The following is a 17,516-nucleotide window of genomic DNA, read 5'->3' as shown; positions in this document are numbered from 1 at the left end:
ATATTTTTTTTTTCTGAAAATATGCCTTATTTTGTTAATGAGGAGTGAGCATCTCTCTGGTTATTCCTTGAGTACTAGTGGGAGAGTAAACCTTCAGAGTAACTTCTTGGTACAGCTTTTAATTCAGAAACTTTGCCTCCACCTTAGGTAATACGACTGGAAGGTCAGGTAGCCCGATACAAAACTGCTGCTGAAAATGCTGAAAGAGTAGAAGACGAACTGAAAGCAGAGAAACGCAAACTACAGAGAGAGGTAACTCCAACTGCAGGCTGTCACAGGCCAGCAGTCAGCCTGCTCTGTGTGGGAGGAGACCTGCCCCCCTGGTGTGTTTTAGAGGAGGAACAGCAAAGAATAAACATCTAATTTTTTAAATTGATTTAGTTATTAATTCTAAATGTACAACCAAACTTTCGGTGCTCAGACTGGAGTAAGTCTCAACTGTGAACTCTCCCACTGCTGTTTCATCATTCCTTCCTAAACTGGCTTGCTGTGCCTTGATTTGTACCAGAGCTGGTTCTCTGGAGCAAACTCAAGTTCCATTTGTACAACATGAACCTGGAAGCAGCCTTCAAATGCTCAGGTTTGCAGCTGTGAATGTTCCTGTGGTTCCACATTCGTCAAGCTGAAAAGTTCCTATTTCTGCTTTGCTGTCCTTGACTGTACCTGAAGGCTCATTGCTTTGGGATGTATAAATTCTGGGTTTGTAAACGCACATCACTGGTCTCTTGAGAACATGTGGTTCAGAAATTACAGCAGTAGAAAGCTGCAAACTCTGCTGTAAACTTAGTTTGGGTGCTTTATTATTTAAGAACAGTGCCGCACCTTGCCAGGAATGACAGCCTAAACTTTCAAGCTCAGAGTCTAAATTTGAAGGCTAAATGGATGTGAGTCATCGTCTGTGAGCTTGTTTTTCTTGCTCTGTCAATCTCTTCACACCTGTTTGCTCTAGTGTGGCTGTCCACAGATTCTGTCCATGTTTCTGTCTTTTAAAAGCGTTGCATCTTCAAGTCATCTGTAATTTTCACCTTATTTTTCTTTCTAGACTTCATGTTCTTTCCAAGTAGCTGCCCACAACCAGCCTGAATACCTTTATCAGCTTCTCTCACTCCTGCCTCCTGAGATGTTTGATTTTTTTTCAGTGTGGCTCTTTGCTTTTTCTGAATACTCCTTCTGCTCTACTGCCTATAAGTACTGCTATGTGCAGTCCAGCTCTCTCTCCCTACCCCCATCCTGTGGTGGTTTTTATAGGAAACTAAGGCTGTGGATGTAGTTCTGGGAACCAGAAACGTAAAGCCGAGTGGTGAGACAGGTGTACATCACCCAGCAGATACCTCTGAGCCTCATACCTCTGGAGTTGAGGAAAATTCTGAGCCAGTTGTTCAACATTCTGTAAATACCTTGGATTCTTGGCATGCTTAGAAAATACCTGTGTGTGTGGCTTTCAAAGCACAACATTTACTTTAAACTCTACAAAAAGGAATTTTCAACGGCTTTACGTTAGAAGGAAATTCCAGCAATATGGTCAGTTGGTGTTGATAGCTACAAACCTTGCTTTTCTTGGGAAATTGAAAACACTGTGAAAGTTACCTTTTTTTTTTTTCTGCTTCCTTCCTTCAGCTTCGTTCAGCACTGGATAAAACTGAAGAGCTTGAGGTGAGCAATGGGCACCTAGTGAAACGTTTGGAGAAGATGAAAGCCAACCGGAGTGCTTTACTGTCGCAGCAATAACCACCACCTCCCGACGGAAACCACTACTACTTGACGGAATCGGAACGACGCTGCAGCTGCTTCTGTCTCTTGCTGCCCGGGATGCTTTGTGTCATGCCTTCTGAGAACAGACAACCCCAACACTTGCTACGTGCCACCCAGCTGCGGGTCTCTCTGCGCAGATTCAAACCTACTGCACTATATCCATAGGAGTAGCTGATCCAAATGGCTGTGCCTGCGGGAGCCCTTCCACACTGAGCACTGGGGACATTCGAAGTACAGTATCAGTCGACCGCATAAGAAGCACATTAAGTTCTCCATCCAGAGGGCACAGCAGCCATTTATTGCCATTTAAAATGGTATTCAAAGAAAACAATTTGACTGGAATTTTGTGTCTTGCTGAAAATTTTAAAAGAAACACTGTAAGTTTTGGACTTTTCTCGTGACAGTATCTGTAATTTAGTGACTACGGTAGAGTTATTCATAGTAGGTTTTTCATTTACAAATCACTGTGGAACCACAAGCCATTACAAAGCAAAACTCCTTCAGTGGAAACCATGGAAGAATATGGTCTTGGAAGCAAAAGTGACCTTAAATGACTTTGCCAATAAAACAAAGGTGTCTGGAGGGATTTTTGCACCAGTGGAATCATGAGACTCTTTTATTTCAGGGTAAATAGGCAATAGCTTCATTGAATTTTCAACTTCTATTTGTATTATTTAATCCCTGCTCTTGGAGTTGAAGTAAATGACTTTTAAAGGATGTAAAGTTGCATTAGTAAACCAGCATAAGGCCGTGTTTTCAGAAATGGTGGGGTTTGCACTTAGATCATTCTCTTTGGTGCATTTGTCAAAGCAAGTGTCATTTGCTTAAACAAAACATGAAATGGGTTTTTTACATCAGAAACTATCTGCTGGTCCATGAACCACTAGGAAACAATGCCGCTACAAAATTAAAGTCTGATTTTTAAAAGAGTAACTGATAAGTAAAGAAGCACTTTAGAAAATATTACTGCCTATGGGTTTTCTACAAATACAGAAGTAGCGACTTCTTTCCTTCTTAGGTCATTATGAAGGTTTTCCACTTTTCCTGAAAATCAGCGTAACCAATTAAAATGTTGCAGGCAATTATTGTGTGTACAAAAATTATATATGACTAGCACTACAGCTCTGGTTTATTGGAAATCATTCTGAATGTACTACTCAAAGGAGAACAGCAGTTACCTGAGGGATAAAGCTGCCTGTCCCCTTTCGGCCCTTACAGCAAAGCGCCTGAGGCAGGCGACCGATCCCTTCGGAATCTGCTCATGCTGTGAAGCAGCATCTGCTGTTCCACAGGAGCAACCCTCTGTCCATGCTGCGTCAATAGATATGGTTCTATCAAGCCAAATCCAGACCCAGGAGACCACATTTCTTCTTAACTTAGTCTTCAGACTCTCTGATCCAGGTCTTTCCCCAGCCTCTTCCTTGCAGACGGGAGGTTACAGGTACAAACCGCTGCTATTTTCAATGCAAGGGAATCGCTGGTATCTTCTTAGAGCACCTTCACTAAATAAACCAAAAACAGTGTCTGAATGTGTTTCTCTGGTTTGGCTAGGAAACAACATCTTCCTCTTCATCTCTTCTGAGTGCACAAGGAAATTTAGGAATGAAGTACTGAAATTAATATCCCAGGAAAAGAATGAAGAAGGCTTTTTTTATGCTCCTGGGGAACACTTCCAGAGACGGTGATTCCACCTCCTCCCTGGGCAACTTATTCCAATGCCTGACCATTCTTGCAGTGAAACAATGTTTTCTGATATCTAATCTGAACCTCCCCTGATGCAACTTAAGGCCATTTCCTCTCCTCCTTCCATTTGAGATGTGGCAGAAGAGCCCAACCCCCCCTGGCTCCACCCTCCTGTCAGGGAGTTGTAGAGAGCAAGAAGGTTCCCCCGAGCCTCCTCTTCTCCAGGCTGAGCCCCCCCAGCTCCCTCAGCTGCTCCTCATCAGACTTGCACTCCAGACCCTTCCCCAACTCCACTCCCTTCTCTGGACACGCTCCAGCACCTCCATGTCCTTCGCATTCCTTGTTTTAGCCTAAGACTGGATGTGTACATGAAATGAAGCCATCAACACTTGCATCACTACTCCACGGGGAAAGCCCAGTAGCCGTTTACTTAAAGAAACCTCTGCTCCTGCAAGCTCCCAACCACTTCAGAGTGAAAGGAAATGTCTCTGGAGGCAGATACAGTCCCTGGGTTGTGTACTGACCCCAAGAGATAAAACCCTTAAATTCAATGATTGGCTCTGTCCTGATGCATAACACGTGACCATACCGACTAGGTGCAATTTTGAGAAGTATATCTAAAATATGCATCCTTTTCAAAGTCCTCAAATTATCTGTTTCTAGATATAAACATACTGAATTGGACACAGTGCCCAGGGAAGCTGTGGCTGCCCCATCTGTGGAAGTGTTCAAGGCCAGGTTGGACAGGGCTTGGAGCAACGGGGTCTAGTGGAAGGTGTCCCTCCCCATGACAAGGGAGGTGGAATGAGATCTCTAAGGTCCCTTCCAATCCAAACCATTCTGGGATTCTGTGATTCTATTAATTATACCAGTAATTCAGCAGTGCATTACCTGGTAATGGGAAAGTCATGGCAAACTTCTTGCAATCAAGCTTGATTTTAGGCAAATCTGTAGTGAGCAATAGGATACTGAAACAATCAGGCTTTCTGCGAACTGCCTGCAGTACAGTAATTCATGTTATTTATTACTCTACAGTTACTTTTTCCACAGTTTCATGTTCACTCACCTCTGGAAAGAGGACATCAGTTATGAATCTGATGCCGTCCCCAAGGAGGTGTTGGAAGTTTGTCTTGTCCATCTTGGCATATACTTCCTGCAGATAATGAACAACTGTGTCCAACTGCTCTTCATCTTCAAGGAATGTTTCTATGCAGGGCACATATTTTCTATACATCAGGAATTGTTTCAGCCAACGGGACTGTTTCCCACTTTTTAAGATCTCCAATAAATGTTTCTCAGTCTCCCTTTTGTAGTCTGTAAAATCCACTAGTTTTTTGTTTTCCTTGTCCCTCGTGGCTCAGACAGGGTCTGGGAGGAACTGCCTGCCGTGCGAAGGTGCCAGCTGAAGGACCTTCCCGTGCCTTGGTGGGGAAGGTCCTTGTTCATCAAATGTGGTGAAACATAGGGATGGAAGGAATCTTTTTAAATTAAATTTCCGCTCCAGCTAGGGCTTTGGGGACTTTGTTTGTTTGTTTGTTTTTTGAGAGGAACATTCAGGTGCAGAGCCAGCTTTCTTGTGGAATACCTCAAAATCACTGTGGATACCAATTTACAATTTTCTGTGCTTGACTTGTATAATTTCTGGTGTACAAAGCCTCTGGGGCCTAAAAAATGAGCTAAGGGATTTTTAGAATGCAAACAAACATACTAAATACAACATCTTAGTAATGATAAGGTGATTGTCACCAGTCATCTTTTCATTTGTGGTAGTGGTGAAAGCTGTCTTTCCTGGCAAGATCCAGGAGAAACAACTCAGCAACTAAGCATTGGTCCAAAAGGCTAAAAATAATGCTTTGCTCATCAAAAAGGGATGTGTTTATTATTTCAAAGTAGTTTTCATCTCGCACCCCATAAGCATTAACCTCATGACGGAAATCAGATGTGTTATTTCAACCTGGATATGCTCTTAGTAGAAATCTTTGTGTGTGGTAAAGTAGATGAATGTTGAAGACACATTTTTTCTCCCCCTAACTTTCAGTATGACTTAGCTTTAGAATAAGGGAAGAAAAAGAACTGGTTGGTTTACTGCAAACTGTTTTATGTTTTTCTGTGAAGAATGTACAACAACAGGGCTTTTAATGGTAATAATAGCACATGTCCCAGTCCTTTTAATTGAGCTCCAAACGAGAGCGCCTCGGGACCCAGAGTGGAGCTGAGGTGGCGGCAGCCTGGCGAGGAACAGCTCCTGGGGGAACCAGGATGGGTTTTCCTAGAACTTAAATGAATTTGTTATCCTCTATTTTAAATTGTTAAATAATTTTATTGTTTGCAAATGGAATGTTACCCAAAATGTTGTTTTTTTTGTTTTGTTTGTTTGGCTTTTTTTCCAAGCGCTCTGTTAGGGAATGTGAGCGTGGAAAAGGAAATTCATTATGAGCAGAACTCGCCAATAAAATGTCACTTGTTTGGGTAGTTTTTATTGAGTGGTCTGTCATGGTGATGTTACCACAAAAAGTTCTCTTGGAAAATACAGAGTTTTGGGATGATACCAGTGTAACAGCCCATTTTCCTTTTTAATTCGTTGCTGTAGGATCACACAAACATGAGCAACGCTGGTTGTAAAATGTACAAATTCAGGAGCTTGTGTGACTGAGGGCACTGGTGTGAGACATACCTCTAGATATTAACATTTTTAATGGCAGGGCACACATATACCTCCAGATAGTAATATTTTTAATGTCAGGTGCACATATATCTCCAAATGTTGAACTTTTAGTGGCCATGTGCACTTGGGCCGGGAGAGGATGGGGACAGCCTCCCAGCAAGAGAAATTTGAATGGTATTGCTAATTGGATGAATTCTCTATTTTCTTTCTGGTGAACATAGAGGTAACACATAGAAACTTTCCCTGGAAGAATCCTTCACAACAGGACGCAGCTTTGTTCATCAAAAAGGTGTTATTTTAGTATGAAATTTCATCTTGCCCTGATCATGGGTGTTGCCAGAGTGGCTGCTTCCATGAAAGAGACTGAGGAGGAGGGTAGTGCTTGTCTCTGCTTTAGATGCTCTAAACCATAGTATGTGTTTGGGGGGTTGTTTTAGGCAGATGAGTGATGTTTTACACACTTTATTAAGACCTTTACATGCATGTGTTTAAAGGAAGGAGCAGAGCCCCCTTTAAAAGTAACATGTACCTGCATGGCAGGTATGTACCTGCATTTGGTTCCACTCCTATAACATGCTCCTTCAGGCTGGAAACTTTCAGGTAAGTTTTAGTATATCTCAGGGGAAGTTTAGGTTGGATATTAGGAAAAGGTTCTTCCCCCAGAGGGTGGTGGGCACTGAACAGCCTCCCCAGGGCAGTGGTCACGGCCCCAAGGCTGCCAGAGCTCAAGGAGCACTTGGACAATGCTCTCAGGGACAGGGTGGGATTGTTGGGGTGTCCTGGCAGGGCCAGGAGCTGGACTCGATGATCCTTGTGGGTCCCTTCCAGCTCAGGATATTCTTTTATTCTTTTATTCTGTAAAAACTGTACAAGGGATGCTGCTGCTCCTCGCCGCCTTGTGCCCAGCGGCAGGAGAGTCGCGAGGGAAGAGAAGGGACTGGCCGCTTCTCAGGGGCCACCGCGGCACCGCCTCTGAGGGCACATGGCGGTACTGTCTCTGGGGGAACACGGTGGCACCGCCTCTGAGATGACACCGCAGCACCGCCGAAGAAAAACATGGCGGCACCGCCTCTGAAGGAAGGGGTGGTGGCACGCGGCGAGCGCGGGCTCAGCGCCGGCCAATCAGACGGCGGCGGGAGTCCCCGCCGCAGCCAATGGGAGCGGGGCGCGGGGCCGGGAGGGAGTTGAGCGCGTGTCCGGCGGGGCCGCGGCTGCGGCCGGGTCTGAGGGGCGGGGCGCCCGTAACGGGGCTGGGCCGGCTCGGGGCCGGGGCCGCGCCAGCGGGGCCGGGGAGTTCGTCTGGGCAGCGGGACGGCGGCTCAGCCTGCCCTGGAGCTGCGGTAAGTCGCGGTTCTGCCGCCTGAGGGTTCCCCCCGGGCGAGCGGGAGCACCAGGCTCCCCCCGCCCTCACCCAGCGCCGCGGCGGGGACTGGCTCGGCTGTGGTTCAGCGGCTGGTTGTGACATTTAGCAGCGGCAGCAAGGTTATTGTAACTTACCTGGGGCGTGGAGGTGTTTTGGGTCTCGTTTCTTGGCTTGTTCTTAAGGAAGAGTGGGTGAAGTCACTTTGCCGTGTTAATAACGTTGTGATTTATGTACAGGCGTCTGGGATGTGCTGTGGCAGCGTTCGGCTTTGAATTCCACGGAGTCGCTCAAAGCTTCGGTTAGGAGGTGAAGGTAAAGTTAATGTAGTAAGAAAAGACAACGTTTTTGAAGGAAAAATAACTGTAGAAGTGCATAATGAAACCATGGAAGTGTTCAAGGCAGGGAGCTTGGAGCCACCTGGTCTAGTGGAAGGTGTCCCTGCCCATGGCAGGGGGATGGAAAGAGATGATTTTTAAGATCCTTCCAACCCAAACCATTCCATGATTGTCTTTGGACAGTGAGTGACTTCTATGGATCACTTCTGTAAATGATTTAAAGCATTTTTATGAAGTGTTTTAAAATTATGCCATTTGAATGAAAATCCCTGGCGGAGGGGCATCAGTGGATGCAGATTGGACAGATAAGGCATTTTTCCACCTGAGAAAGGGCTCTCATGTACTGGTGACAAAGATTGCGATGTGTCATTTAAGTAGTTTAGAAAGCAGACCTAATAGGAATATGTCTAGTGTTTTTATGTACTCTTTAATTCGTTAGAAGCTTCTGAGGGAAGGCAGAGAAGAACTGACAAGTGTTTATAATAAACAAGCTTCACAAAGAGCATCCTCCATCCCTATGTGCTTTTTCTCTGCTTTTTATTCATGTTTTTCACAAAACTGGGTTTGTTGCATTGCTTTGGTTTTAGTGTATTTTCCAGCTTCTGTTGCTAAAAGAAGGGCTCTGCTGCAAGAAATTGTCTTCCTGTGTTCCTTTATGACTTAGACTTTCTGGTTTTAAAGGTTCTCAGGTTTTCTTATGGTTTTGTCCTTGATAACTGTTTCTTGCTTCCACAGAATTAAAAGGAATATGCTTTAACTTCCCTCAGTCCAGCACCTGGGGGATTTTTAGTTCTTGTGAGGCACAGAGCTTAAAGTTCACCTCCTTCTTAATATGAGTAGTTTTAAAAAACTTGACAGTTTTCTGATTTTATGTAAAACTTTATGGTTCTGCAACTTTCAGAGTCAGTACGTGCATCTTGTGTGCTGTGTGATGTAAAATAGTTCACTGTGTATCAACAGAGATTCTGATGCTTCAGCCAAGAAATGCTTCCATGTTAAGGGGATGGAAGCTTTGCCCAGGAGTTTAAGAAAATAGGGATGGTTGGTCTCTGAGGATGCTTTTACTCAAGTGAAATCACACAGTCAAGGGCAGCAAATTCTTGTAATAGTGTTCCATGACCTCTTAGGATTTCTTTGAGAACATAACATAGCATTGCTACCTTCTGTACTAGCATGTAGTAAGTAAAAATAGAATGGTTAGTTTAACATATTTTTTTAACGGTAATGTCCTCTTGAATACCATGGAGCGTCTCTAACTTCTCTTGATTTTTATTAAGGGGAGAACCTGGTAGGAAGAGCCAGAGAGGTTGCACTGGAAGTGAGTTGTGTGGATTACTTCTGAGGAAGAGGGAGTGTTGGTACCATGGAAGTGGGAAAGAGCAGCCATGTTAACAGCAAAAGGAGTTCTGTCACTCAGGGCTCCTGTCCAGGTGAAGATCTGGGTGAAGGAAGCCTTTTAAGTGAAGACTCCCATCTGGAGTATCTCAGTGCTTACGAGGAATATGCTGATGATACGAATAGCTCAAGTGAATTCTGTGAGGAGAGGGAAATTGGAGAGGTGAAGGACATACCACAAGGTCACAAGGTGCCACCCCACATCAGTACAGGGGAAGAAGTGTCTGGGGACAGCAACAGCATCTCAAAGAAGCCAGAGGGCCCTTTCCTGTCACCAAGGGAAAGCGCCTCTAAAGTAGCTCTGCAGTTTTGTGAACGTGCAGAGTCTTCTGATTTCTACAGCTGTGAAAAACCTGGTACCATCTGTGTTGACAGCACTGCAGAGGATGCTGAAACCCAATCTCCTGTCTCTAAAATTCCCACTAGTAAGAGTCCTGATTTTGGTGTGGAAGTTGCAGATGAATCCTCCGGTAGAAGTCCCTGCTGTGTGAACTCAGAATGCCGTGGAACCCCAAAAAGCACTGCCAGTGTCTCTGCAGTTACACAGGCTGTCGATGCCAGCTCTGATTTCAGAGCTTGCTTTACAACAAGCAGAAGCAGCAGTGCTCAGGTTTGTCTCTGCTCCAGGGCAATTAACACAGAGATAACGATGATGAACAAATCTCGCCCCGTGGGATGGCCCCGTCAAAACTGTGTGGATGCTGCTTCCAACACAGAATGGTCATTTGGAGCCCACAGCTCACACATTCAGGTAATTTGAAAAAAAAAATAAAACAACCAGCCAAACCATTTTGATACATAGAACTTGTTTTAACTTGGAGTTGCTCAGAACTTGTCTGTGTAAATGTTAATCTGTAACTTTTTTAAATGTTTTTTTTGTTTGTTTAGGAGCAGTGGGAATCAAAGAATCAGCTGTGTACCTGTGATTGGAAGATAAGCACTGACAGGTGGGTTGAGTTGTTCTTGGTTTGGAATTCTAGATGCTGGATAAGAGGGTTTTTCATGATTGAAAGATTCTCTGTGGCTTGGCAAAACTGATGGTATTAAGAGATTGCTGGGCAGCAGCAGCTTCTGCACTGGAGGGTAGGAAGGGACCTGGACAGGTGAGAAAAGTAAGCTGAAAACCTCCAGAAGTTGAACAAAGACCAAAGCAGCCTTGGACTGCAGGTGCTGACCTCCAGAGATCCTTTCCAACCTAAATTATTCCATGACTGAGGAAACAAAATAAGTGTGTTTGCAGATTTATAGAGTTGCTAAGTTTCTTTTTTGTTCTTAAGGCTTCACTTTTTCGATAGAAATTATTATGGTGCTGGTGCAGTTCCCTCCTCTGAATTGAGGCTGAATGTAATGTGAAAGCAGATGAAAAGCATTTTACTTTCTGTGGGATAAATTAGAGGAACTAACTTATTTTTTTCTTTTTTTCCTTAAATCATATCAGAAATAGCTTCTGGAAATCTCCTTGTTTCAAAATAAAAAGTAATGAATGTAAACAAAACATTGGAAGCCCTGGAATCAATATTCTGTTATTGTTATTATCGTTTTAAAGGCCAGGACATCTCAACAAGCAAACCCTGAAGAATTCTGTATCAAGCTGCTGTCAAAACACTCTGCAGAGAGCGACTGAGGCGGAGCTGCAGCTTCTGGCCATCCATTATAAGATGTGCTATCAGCACTGCTTGACGGTTTATCAGCTGGCTTTTGAGGAGAACGCTGCTTTTGGGAGGCATGTACTTTCATGTCCTTTTAGATTAAGTGGATAACTGGTTATCAGGCATTAATTGTGAAATGGTACTGATATAGTCTATCCAGAGCTTGTAAGAGTCTTTGTGGTTGGTGCTGTTGTCCAGAAAAGTTTACATTCTTGTCACTGCCAAGTCTTATTTCCAGCTTTAATTTTTTTGTAGCATTCAAAGACCCAAAATACAGCTTGTTTCCAGGAATAAAACCCAAGCAAAACAAGTGATACACAATATAGTTGCTAACTTGTGTTTCTGTACAACGTGGAGGTCTCTTGTAAAATCTTTGGGCAGTTCTGGAAGCAGTAAAATAAAGAAAATATCTTCCTAAGTTGGTGTTATTTTCTTATCCATATTTCAGTACATGTGATGAGAAGACTGAATTACATTCATCTCTCCTGTTGGTTTTGGAAGAGCTAGAAAATAATTACAACAATATGAGAATGGAAATAAACATGGGCATACCTTTAAACTCTCTCCCACCACTGTCAGTTGAAGTGAAGTTACCCCCAATCTCTTCCTTTTACGTCCCTGGCAAGGTAATTTCTTAATTGCTGTATGGTTTTTAATATAAATGGGTTTATTCAGAAAAGTAAGACAAATCTTTCTTCTTTTGGCAGTTTTTCAGAAAGTCTCTTGGCTCTGAGTAAGTAGTTTCATTTCTTGTTGTACTTCCTAAAAATAAATGAGGAATGAGTTTATAAGATGTTAAACTTAAAATTTCTTGATTTCAGAATGTATCTCGCTGTTTCAGACTGTTTAGCTGAAAGACCAGCATTGCCCTTTGGGTACAATGATTTTATTTTAAGGGCAGTTTTACTCTGCAGTGTTCTACTATGCAAACTAGGGAGTTACATCTTTACTATCTTAAAAAACTTCAAAAGTTTTCAATTTACAGGTAATTTTCCTGGTTCCCTACTTTCACTACTAAAAATCTTTGTCTCCAGTCATGATGGAATCTGTCTTAAAAACCAAGCAGCCACAAAACCCCAAAAGGACTTTGCTGCCAACAGAGATAAATATTGAGTATATAAACATCTGTTCTGCTAAGATTGTCATTCAGTTATGAAGAATGATAGAAAAATAACTTCATATTTCAGGCAGATACATGGTATTGCATAGTCAGGAACCATGTCCAGTGACTTTACGTGGAGATAAAAAAACAAATTTGGCAATAAGTTTTACTGAATCAGGTAAACAGCTGAAGACCTTTTTGAAATTTCTTTTTAAGCATAAGTAAAATCAACTGAAGAAAAAAAAGAGCAGTTCTATTTGTTTTATAATTAATTAGTAAAAATTGCAGAGATATTTTGAATTGTAAGGACATACATCAAAACATCCCACAGAAAGCCATCTAGATATAATCAAAAAAAGCTAAGATTTACTAAGTAAGTTTATTTTACCAAGAGCTTTTGGAAATATTTAAATTAATGTGTCAGAGTACTTGTAAGAGTAATTGTAGAATTTAAAATTGTTGTGCCATATTTTGTATGAAGTTCTTGGATCTGTTTTAGTGGTCTTTCAGGTGAAGAAAAAGCTGATGTTGAAGCACCAGAAATGCAACAGCAGACTTCTGTCAATAGGGTAGGGACTTCTTCACTTCTGAGTTCCATAGGTGTTAATGTTGTGGAGCAGGGTCTCCTTTTACCTGCAAATACAATCACAGTTTTCAGGGCTCAGCCTGAGATCCTTTGCCACTAATCACAAATGCAGCTGATGTGTCCACAATTTTGATTGCCCATTCAAAATAAGTTGGGGATTCTTGAAGACAATCAGTAGGATAACTTCATAAAATTTACCTGTTTAATCAACTGATATTCTGAAGCTTAGAAAAATAATGTATAATCAGGTGCAAGTGCTGTGATGTAAACTGAAACATGATTGTAGGACAAGTCACAGTCTGAAGGTGGTCAGCCAAGTGACTCTGCTTCCCCCGAGGCACGGGAAGGACAACATAAAGGTCGGGATCTGAAACATGGTAAGCGATCTGCATCCAGTGAAAACACCACGTTATTTGTGAGTTGTTGGGGAAAAAAACAAACCCTGTGTAAAACATATACATGGGTACTCAGCTGTTCTTTCTGTGATGGAATGCTGATATATCAGCTATCATAATTTATTTTTAATAATAATTTATATTAATGATAATAGTGTAGAGCTCTATATTATTATTTACATCTTGGAAAAAAAATTGCTATTGAAATTAGAAGTGAAAACTAGTCTGTGTCACCTTTTAAATGTAGTACTAAGTCATGTAGGTAGCTGGAATCCTCTTAAGTATAGAAATTTGATATTCATATGACATAACACAGTTTGAATTTTAACACCCTGAATTTTATTTCAATTGTCAAGGCCGTATGAAAACTGAGGAAGGGACTGAATATTGGTTTGATGCTAAAGAAGAGTTGACAATGTCAGATTTTCCAGTAATACCTGAAGAAACGAAAAAGCAACAAGAGAAGCAAGGCACGGGTGATTTAAGAGTCGTGTGCTTTAAGCTGACATTCCTAATAATGGTGGTTTTTTATTATTTGAGTAGTCTGTTCCTTCTACAAGCATAAGTAAACCTGGAAAAAATGCCAGCTGGGTTTTCAGACTTATTTTTTCATTGACTTACAGTGAATCCTTGTAGATAACTCAGCTGTTTTCATCCATATTTTTCCTTGAAAACTTTACCTGCAGTGGTTAAACTCAAATTAGTAAATGTCCAGCCAATCACATAGGTAGAAATCTTTATTTTTTTTTTCTCCTCCTCCCCTTCCTTCCCATGCTGGATTACTAAGAGTTAGCTGAGAATGGTCTGTGTTTGGACACTTGGGTCACAGTGACTGGCATGGTGAGAAGTCCCTGTGTGCTGAAGGCAGAGAGCTTGGGGGCTCCCCTGCCCAGCCTTCAGCAGTGGTACCTGTTAGTTCAGAGCAGTGTTTTCTCTGCCTCTTTTGCCTTTTCAAACCTCAGGAAACACTTAGGGAAGAGATATTCTACGAACTGAACTGTTGTGCTTCTCAGGAGACTCATTTTCTGTTAGAAGATCCTCTTCATTCTCTTAGTTTTTTTCAAAGGTTTTCTCTCTAGGCATTCCAAAATTTACAGAGAATATGTCAGCTAGAACTGAAACAAGAATAATTGTAACTGTTTGCTTTCTTACATTTATTATTAGAAGCGAAGACAGTGCAGAGTGGGAATGAACATTCTTCTGTTCATTTTGGTGGCCCAAGTTCCTCAGTGTTGGAGGTACGTCTGTTCTTAGTTATGTTGTAGTAGTAATGTCTTGCCTCTTTAATGAGTTCATTCGTACATTTGCTGTCAAGTTCCCTGATATGAAATCACCTACTGAAGAGTTGGTACATTCTGTGCTTGGAGATAATCAAAAGGTAAATAATTACTACCGAAGCTCCTCTCTGTGACAGACTAAGAGCCTTAAAACTTCTTGTCTCATTAAATGTTACATTTAATATGTAGAGAATGATGTTAGGATAGGAAAATGTGTTATGTATTGGTAATAAATTTCTGGCATGTGACAGAAGAGTGAGAGCACTATTGCTTTGCATCAAATTGTGACTTTTCTTAAGACAGTAGGGAACTTACCCATTTGCACTAGATTTTTCATCTTGTTTTTCTCCCCTTTTGAGTAACACCTTTTTTTAATGTGAATGTTCTGGCATTTTAGACAGGAAAGATTTTGGGGTACTGGATTGGAAAGAAATTGTGGGATTTTTTAGTAGAAATCTAAGAAATATCTGTACAAACACAGTATTTTGTCTTGGCTCAGCTTGGCCCTTGGACGGTAAACGCCAAATTAGTACTTGCTGGTATTGCTCTCATAAACTGCATAGATTTGCTGTCTTTGGGGATTTCTCTTCAAACATGCTAGTCCTTTGGGAAATGGTAATTGGATCTAATTTAAAGTAGCAGGAATGTAAGTTACACATAAATGCATGTAGTAGTTTTATTTCTAATTTACAGATTGGATAACATGAGTGGTTGTATTGGAATAACTTACTGATCTGAGTCTGTATTGGTCACTGTATCATTTGGGTTTTTTCTTGTTCTGTAACAGGAGTATTCAAACTGGTATCAAACTGAAAGAAGGCAGGGTTAGATTAGATATTAGAAAGAAATCCTTCCCTGTGAGGGTGGGGAGGCCCTGGCACAGGTTGCCCAGAGAAGCTGTGGCTGCCCCATCCCTGGAAGTGTCCAAGGCCAGTTTGGATGGGGCTCTGAGCAACCTGGTCTAGTGGAAGGTGTTCCTGCCCTGCAAGGGGGTGGAACAAGATGGACTCTATATAATGTCCCTTCCAACCTGAATCCTTCTGTGGTTCTGTGACTTTATATTTATTTGTAGGAAAGATTTGTTGTATGACCTGTACAATACTTAACCCATTCACTTTTTCCTTATTTTGATGCAATTCTAGGATACTGGAGAAAATTCCCTGCAGAAAACATCTTATTCTAACACCATTGAACCAGGTGATATCTTTAATTCTCCTTATGCACTGAACTTGAGCAGCTTTACCAAGCTGATTAAGAGACTTCAAGCAACCCATCCAGAGGCTAGCAGGTGAGAGTTCTGGGATTTCTTTTCTGCTCTGACTTGTAATGGAGCCAATATCCATGGTAACTAAGTGCTAAGTGTATTGCACAAAATGTGATGTGTAAACAGTTATTTCTTTCATTTCCATAGAGACCAAATTGTGGAGGCTATTCAGCAGGTGAGGAAAAACAACAAAGGTATGCTATGTGGCTTGGCCATCAGTACTATTGAGGAAAGGACCTCTGCCATTCTGAGGAAATCAATGCCCAATTGTGGGCAGGAAAAGCAGTGAAAAACAGTGAGTATTCCAGCCTGCAGAAATACATTGAAATAAAACCACTTGAATTTGCATAGCTCTATAGCCTGACTAGATTAGCAGCTTTACAAGAAGTACCGTAGTGAATCCACTGAAACACCGGTTTCTAAGGATTGGGAGCTGTCTCACAGCACACCTGTAGAACTTGGTGTACTGGGGGTTAACTACTAAACTGCTTTACTGATTAACTTTGTGGAGGGCATCGTCACACATACTCTGCACAAAGGTGACATCTAATGGCCGGCCCTTGCGTAGCCTTTCAGAAAGAAATCCCAGCACGGGATCAGTTTTGGTTCAGAAAAAATGGTGACTGATGGCTGATGTTCAGCTCTGGAGTAGAAATCTGACAGAACCAGATTGTATGTCTTGTAGTTTTTTCATGTTAAGCACTTTGCACGATGATACAGCACTGCAGGAAGCTGCAGTGAGCTGAACATGCTGAAACCACAGCCCAGAATTCCCGGGATGTGTGTATCTATTCTCCTGTAGGAGACATCCTTGTTTTAGTCTCCTACTAAGCTTGGTACCCTGCTTGCTTTGGGTACCTACGGGTACCTTTAGGAACCTGCTAGCAGTGCCACTACCAGATTTCCTGCAAAAAGTGTTAGTCTGCTGACTGAATTCCACTGGACTGACACGAACTCATGCCTAAAATATAAAATTTTACACTTGAGAGTGTTGTCAGTCAGTAAGTTTTAACAGCCTCAAAACGTTCTGCTTTCCTTGTCAAGTGATTATTTATTTTTTAAATGGTGTGTGGGCTTTGCAGTCATAATTGTTCCTATTACTGTATTTTTTTTGTTGCTTTGCAAAAGAGGTGATGACATAATTTTTATTTTGATCGTGAGGGAGGTGTGAAATAGCCAAGTCATGAGTAAATAAGAGAGAAAAATAATTCCCATCTTTCCATAGTAAGAAAAAAAGTAAGTAATGCATTTAAGAAAAGGTGATTGGGCTCAAAGCTCATCTATCCTAACTGCTCTCTGTTGTACTTTGTTCTAGATCCTGCTGCAATTGCTACTGGAAAGAGCAGCCATGGTTACTAATAAAGGTTAAAATTTGTTCTTCAAAAAGTTGTGCCAGTGTTGTGCTGTTTTCAGATTATTAGTAGCAGCTGTTGCTGTTTCTGTCCCCTGAACTTGACTCTAATTAGGCAGGTGTTAATAGTGGGGGAAGAACGAACTGTCTCTCTGGCTTGCAGGCCGTTTTGTTCCTGTTGGGAACGCAGAAGTGTCTATAATGTGAAACACTCAAATGCACTGTGGCATTCCTTTAGGTTTCATTGTTCACTGTTCTCCCTTTGAAAGGCAGAGCTGACTTAAAATGTGAGAGAACTGATCTGTGGTCAATAAAGGTTAAAATCTGTTCTTCAAAAAGTTGTGCCAGTGTTGTTTTCAGATCTCATCCACTCCCTCTCCTGGTAGCAGAGCCGCTGTCGGTAACGCTGTCAAAGCCCAGCTTTGTACTGTACCTTGGTCCTGCTGCTGCCAGTGAGGTTTTGGTTTCTTCCCTGGTCCTGTAAAGATGAAAGCAGGCCTAGGCTTTGCTGTGCCACATTATTAATAGCAGCTGTTGCTGTTTCTGTTCCCTGAACTTGACTCTGTAATTAGGCAGGTGTTAATAGTGTAGGAAGAACTGGCTCTTTGGTGTGCAGGCTGTTTTGTTTCTGTTGAGAAAGCAGAAGTGTCTGCAGTGTGAAACACTCAAATGAGTGCACTGTGGCGTTCCACCAGGTTT

General features: G+C 42.0%; 2 protein-coding genes across 6 annotated transcripts in view; both read left to right on the top strand.

Moving 5' to 3' along the window:
* The window catches only part of LRRFIP1 (LRR binding FLII interacting protein 1), a 112,398-nt gene extending 106,484 nt beyond the window's left edge, over positions 1-5,914 (top strand). For both annotated transcript variants that reach the window (XM_027678072.1, XM_027678073.1), the window contains 2 exons: positions 148-252; positions 1,618-5,914. In XM_027678072.1, the coding sequence (XP_027533873.1) occupies positions 148-252; positions 1,618-1,728 (216 nt within the window). In that variant the 3' untranslated portion in view covers positions 1,729-5,914. The remainder of the gene's footprint in view (positions 1-147; positions 253-1,617) is intronic.
* Positions 5,915-7,347: 1,433 nt separating this feature from the next.
* RBM44 (RNA binding motif protein 44) lies at positions 7,348-16,852 on the top strand. 4 transcript variants are annotated; one of them, XM_027678031.1, is made up of 14 exons: positions 7,348-7,440; positions 7,700-7,775; positions 9,076-9,944; positions 10,082-10,140; positions 10,740-10,916; positions 11,294-11,468; positions 11,550-11,575; positions 12,444-12,513; positions 12,817-12,907; positions 13,282-13,401; positions 14,090-14,163; positions 15,345-15,490; positions 15,614-15,761; positions 16,782-16,852. In XM_027678031.1, the coding sequence occupies exons 3-13, from the start codon at positions 9,162-9,164 to the stop codon at positions 15,753-15,755; spliced, it is 1,863 nt and encodes a 620-aa protein (XP_027533832.1). In that variant the 5' UTR covers positions 7,348-7,440; positions 7,700-7,775; positions 9,076-9,161; the 3' UTR covers positions 15,756-15,761; positions 16,782-16,852. The 4 variants fall into 4 exon arrangements, with proteins under 4 accessions (XP_027533832.1, XP_027533833.1, XP_027533831.1 ...); XM_027678032.1 differs by having other exon boundaries at positions 11,291-11,468; positions 13,282-13,395; XM_027678030.1 differs by having other exon boundaries at positions 11,291-11,468.
* The last annotated feature ends 664 nt before the right edge of the window (positions 16,853-17,516 follow it).

This window comes from Neopelma chrysocephalum, unplaced genomic scaffold, assembly GCF_003984885.1.
Source record: "Neopelma chrysocephalum unplaced genomic scaffold, ASM398488v2 Primary Assembly neopelma1_44, whole genome shotgun sequence".
Taxonomy (NCBI): Eukaryota; Metazoa; Chordata; class Aves; order Passeriformes; family Pipridae; genus Neopelma; species Neopelma chrysocephalum.
The sequence above is the reverse complement of the archived record's forward strand: the minus strand, read 5'-3'. Positions and strand labels throughout refer to the sequence as shown.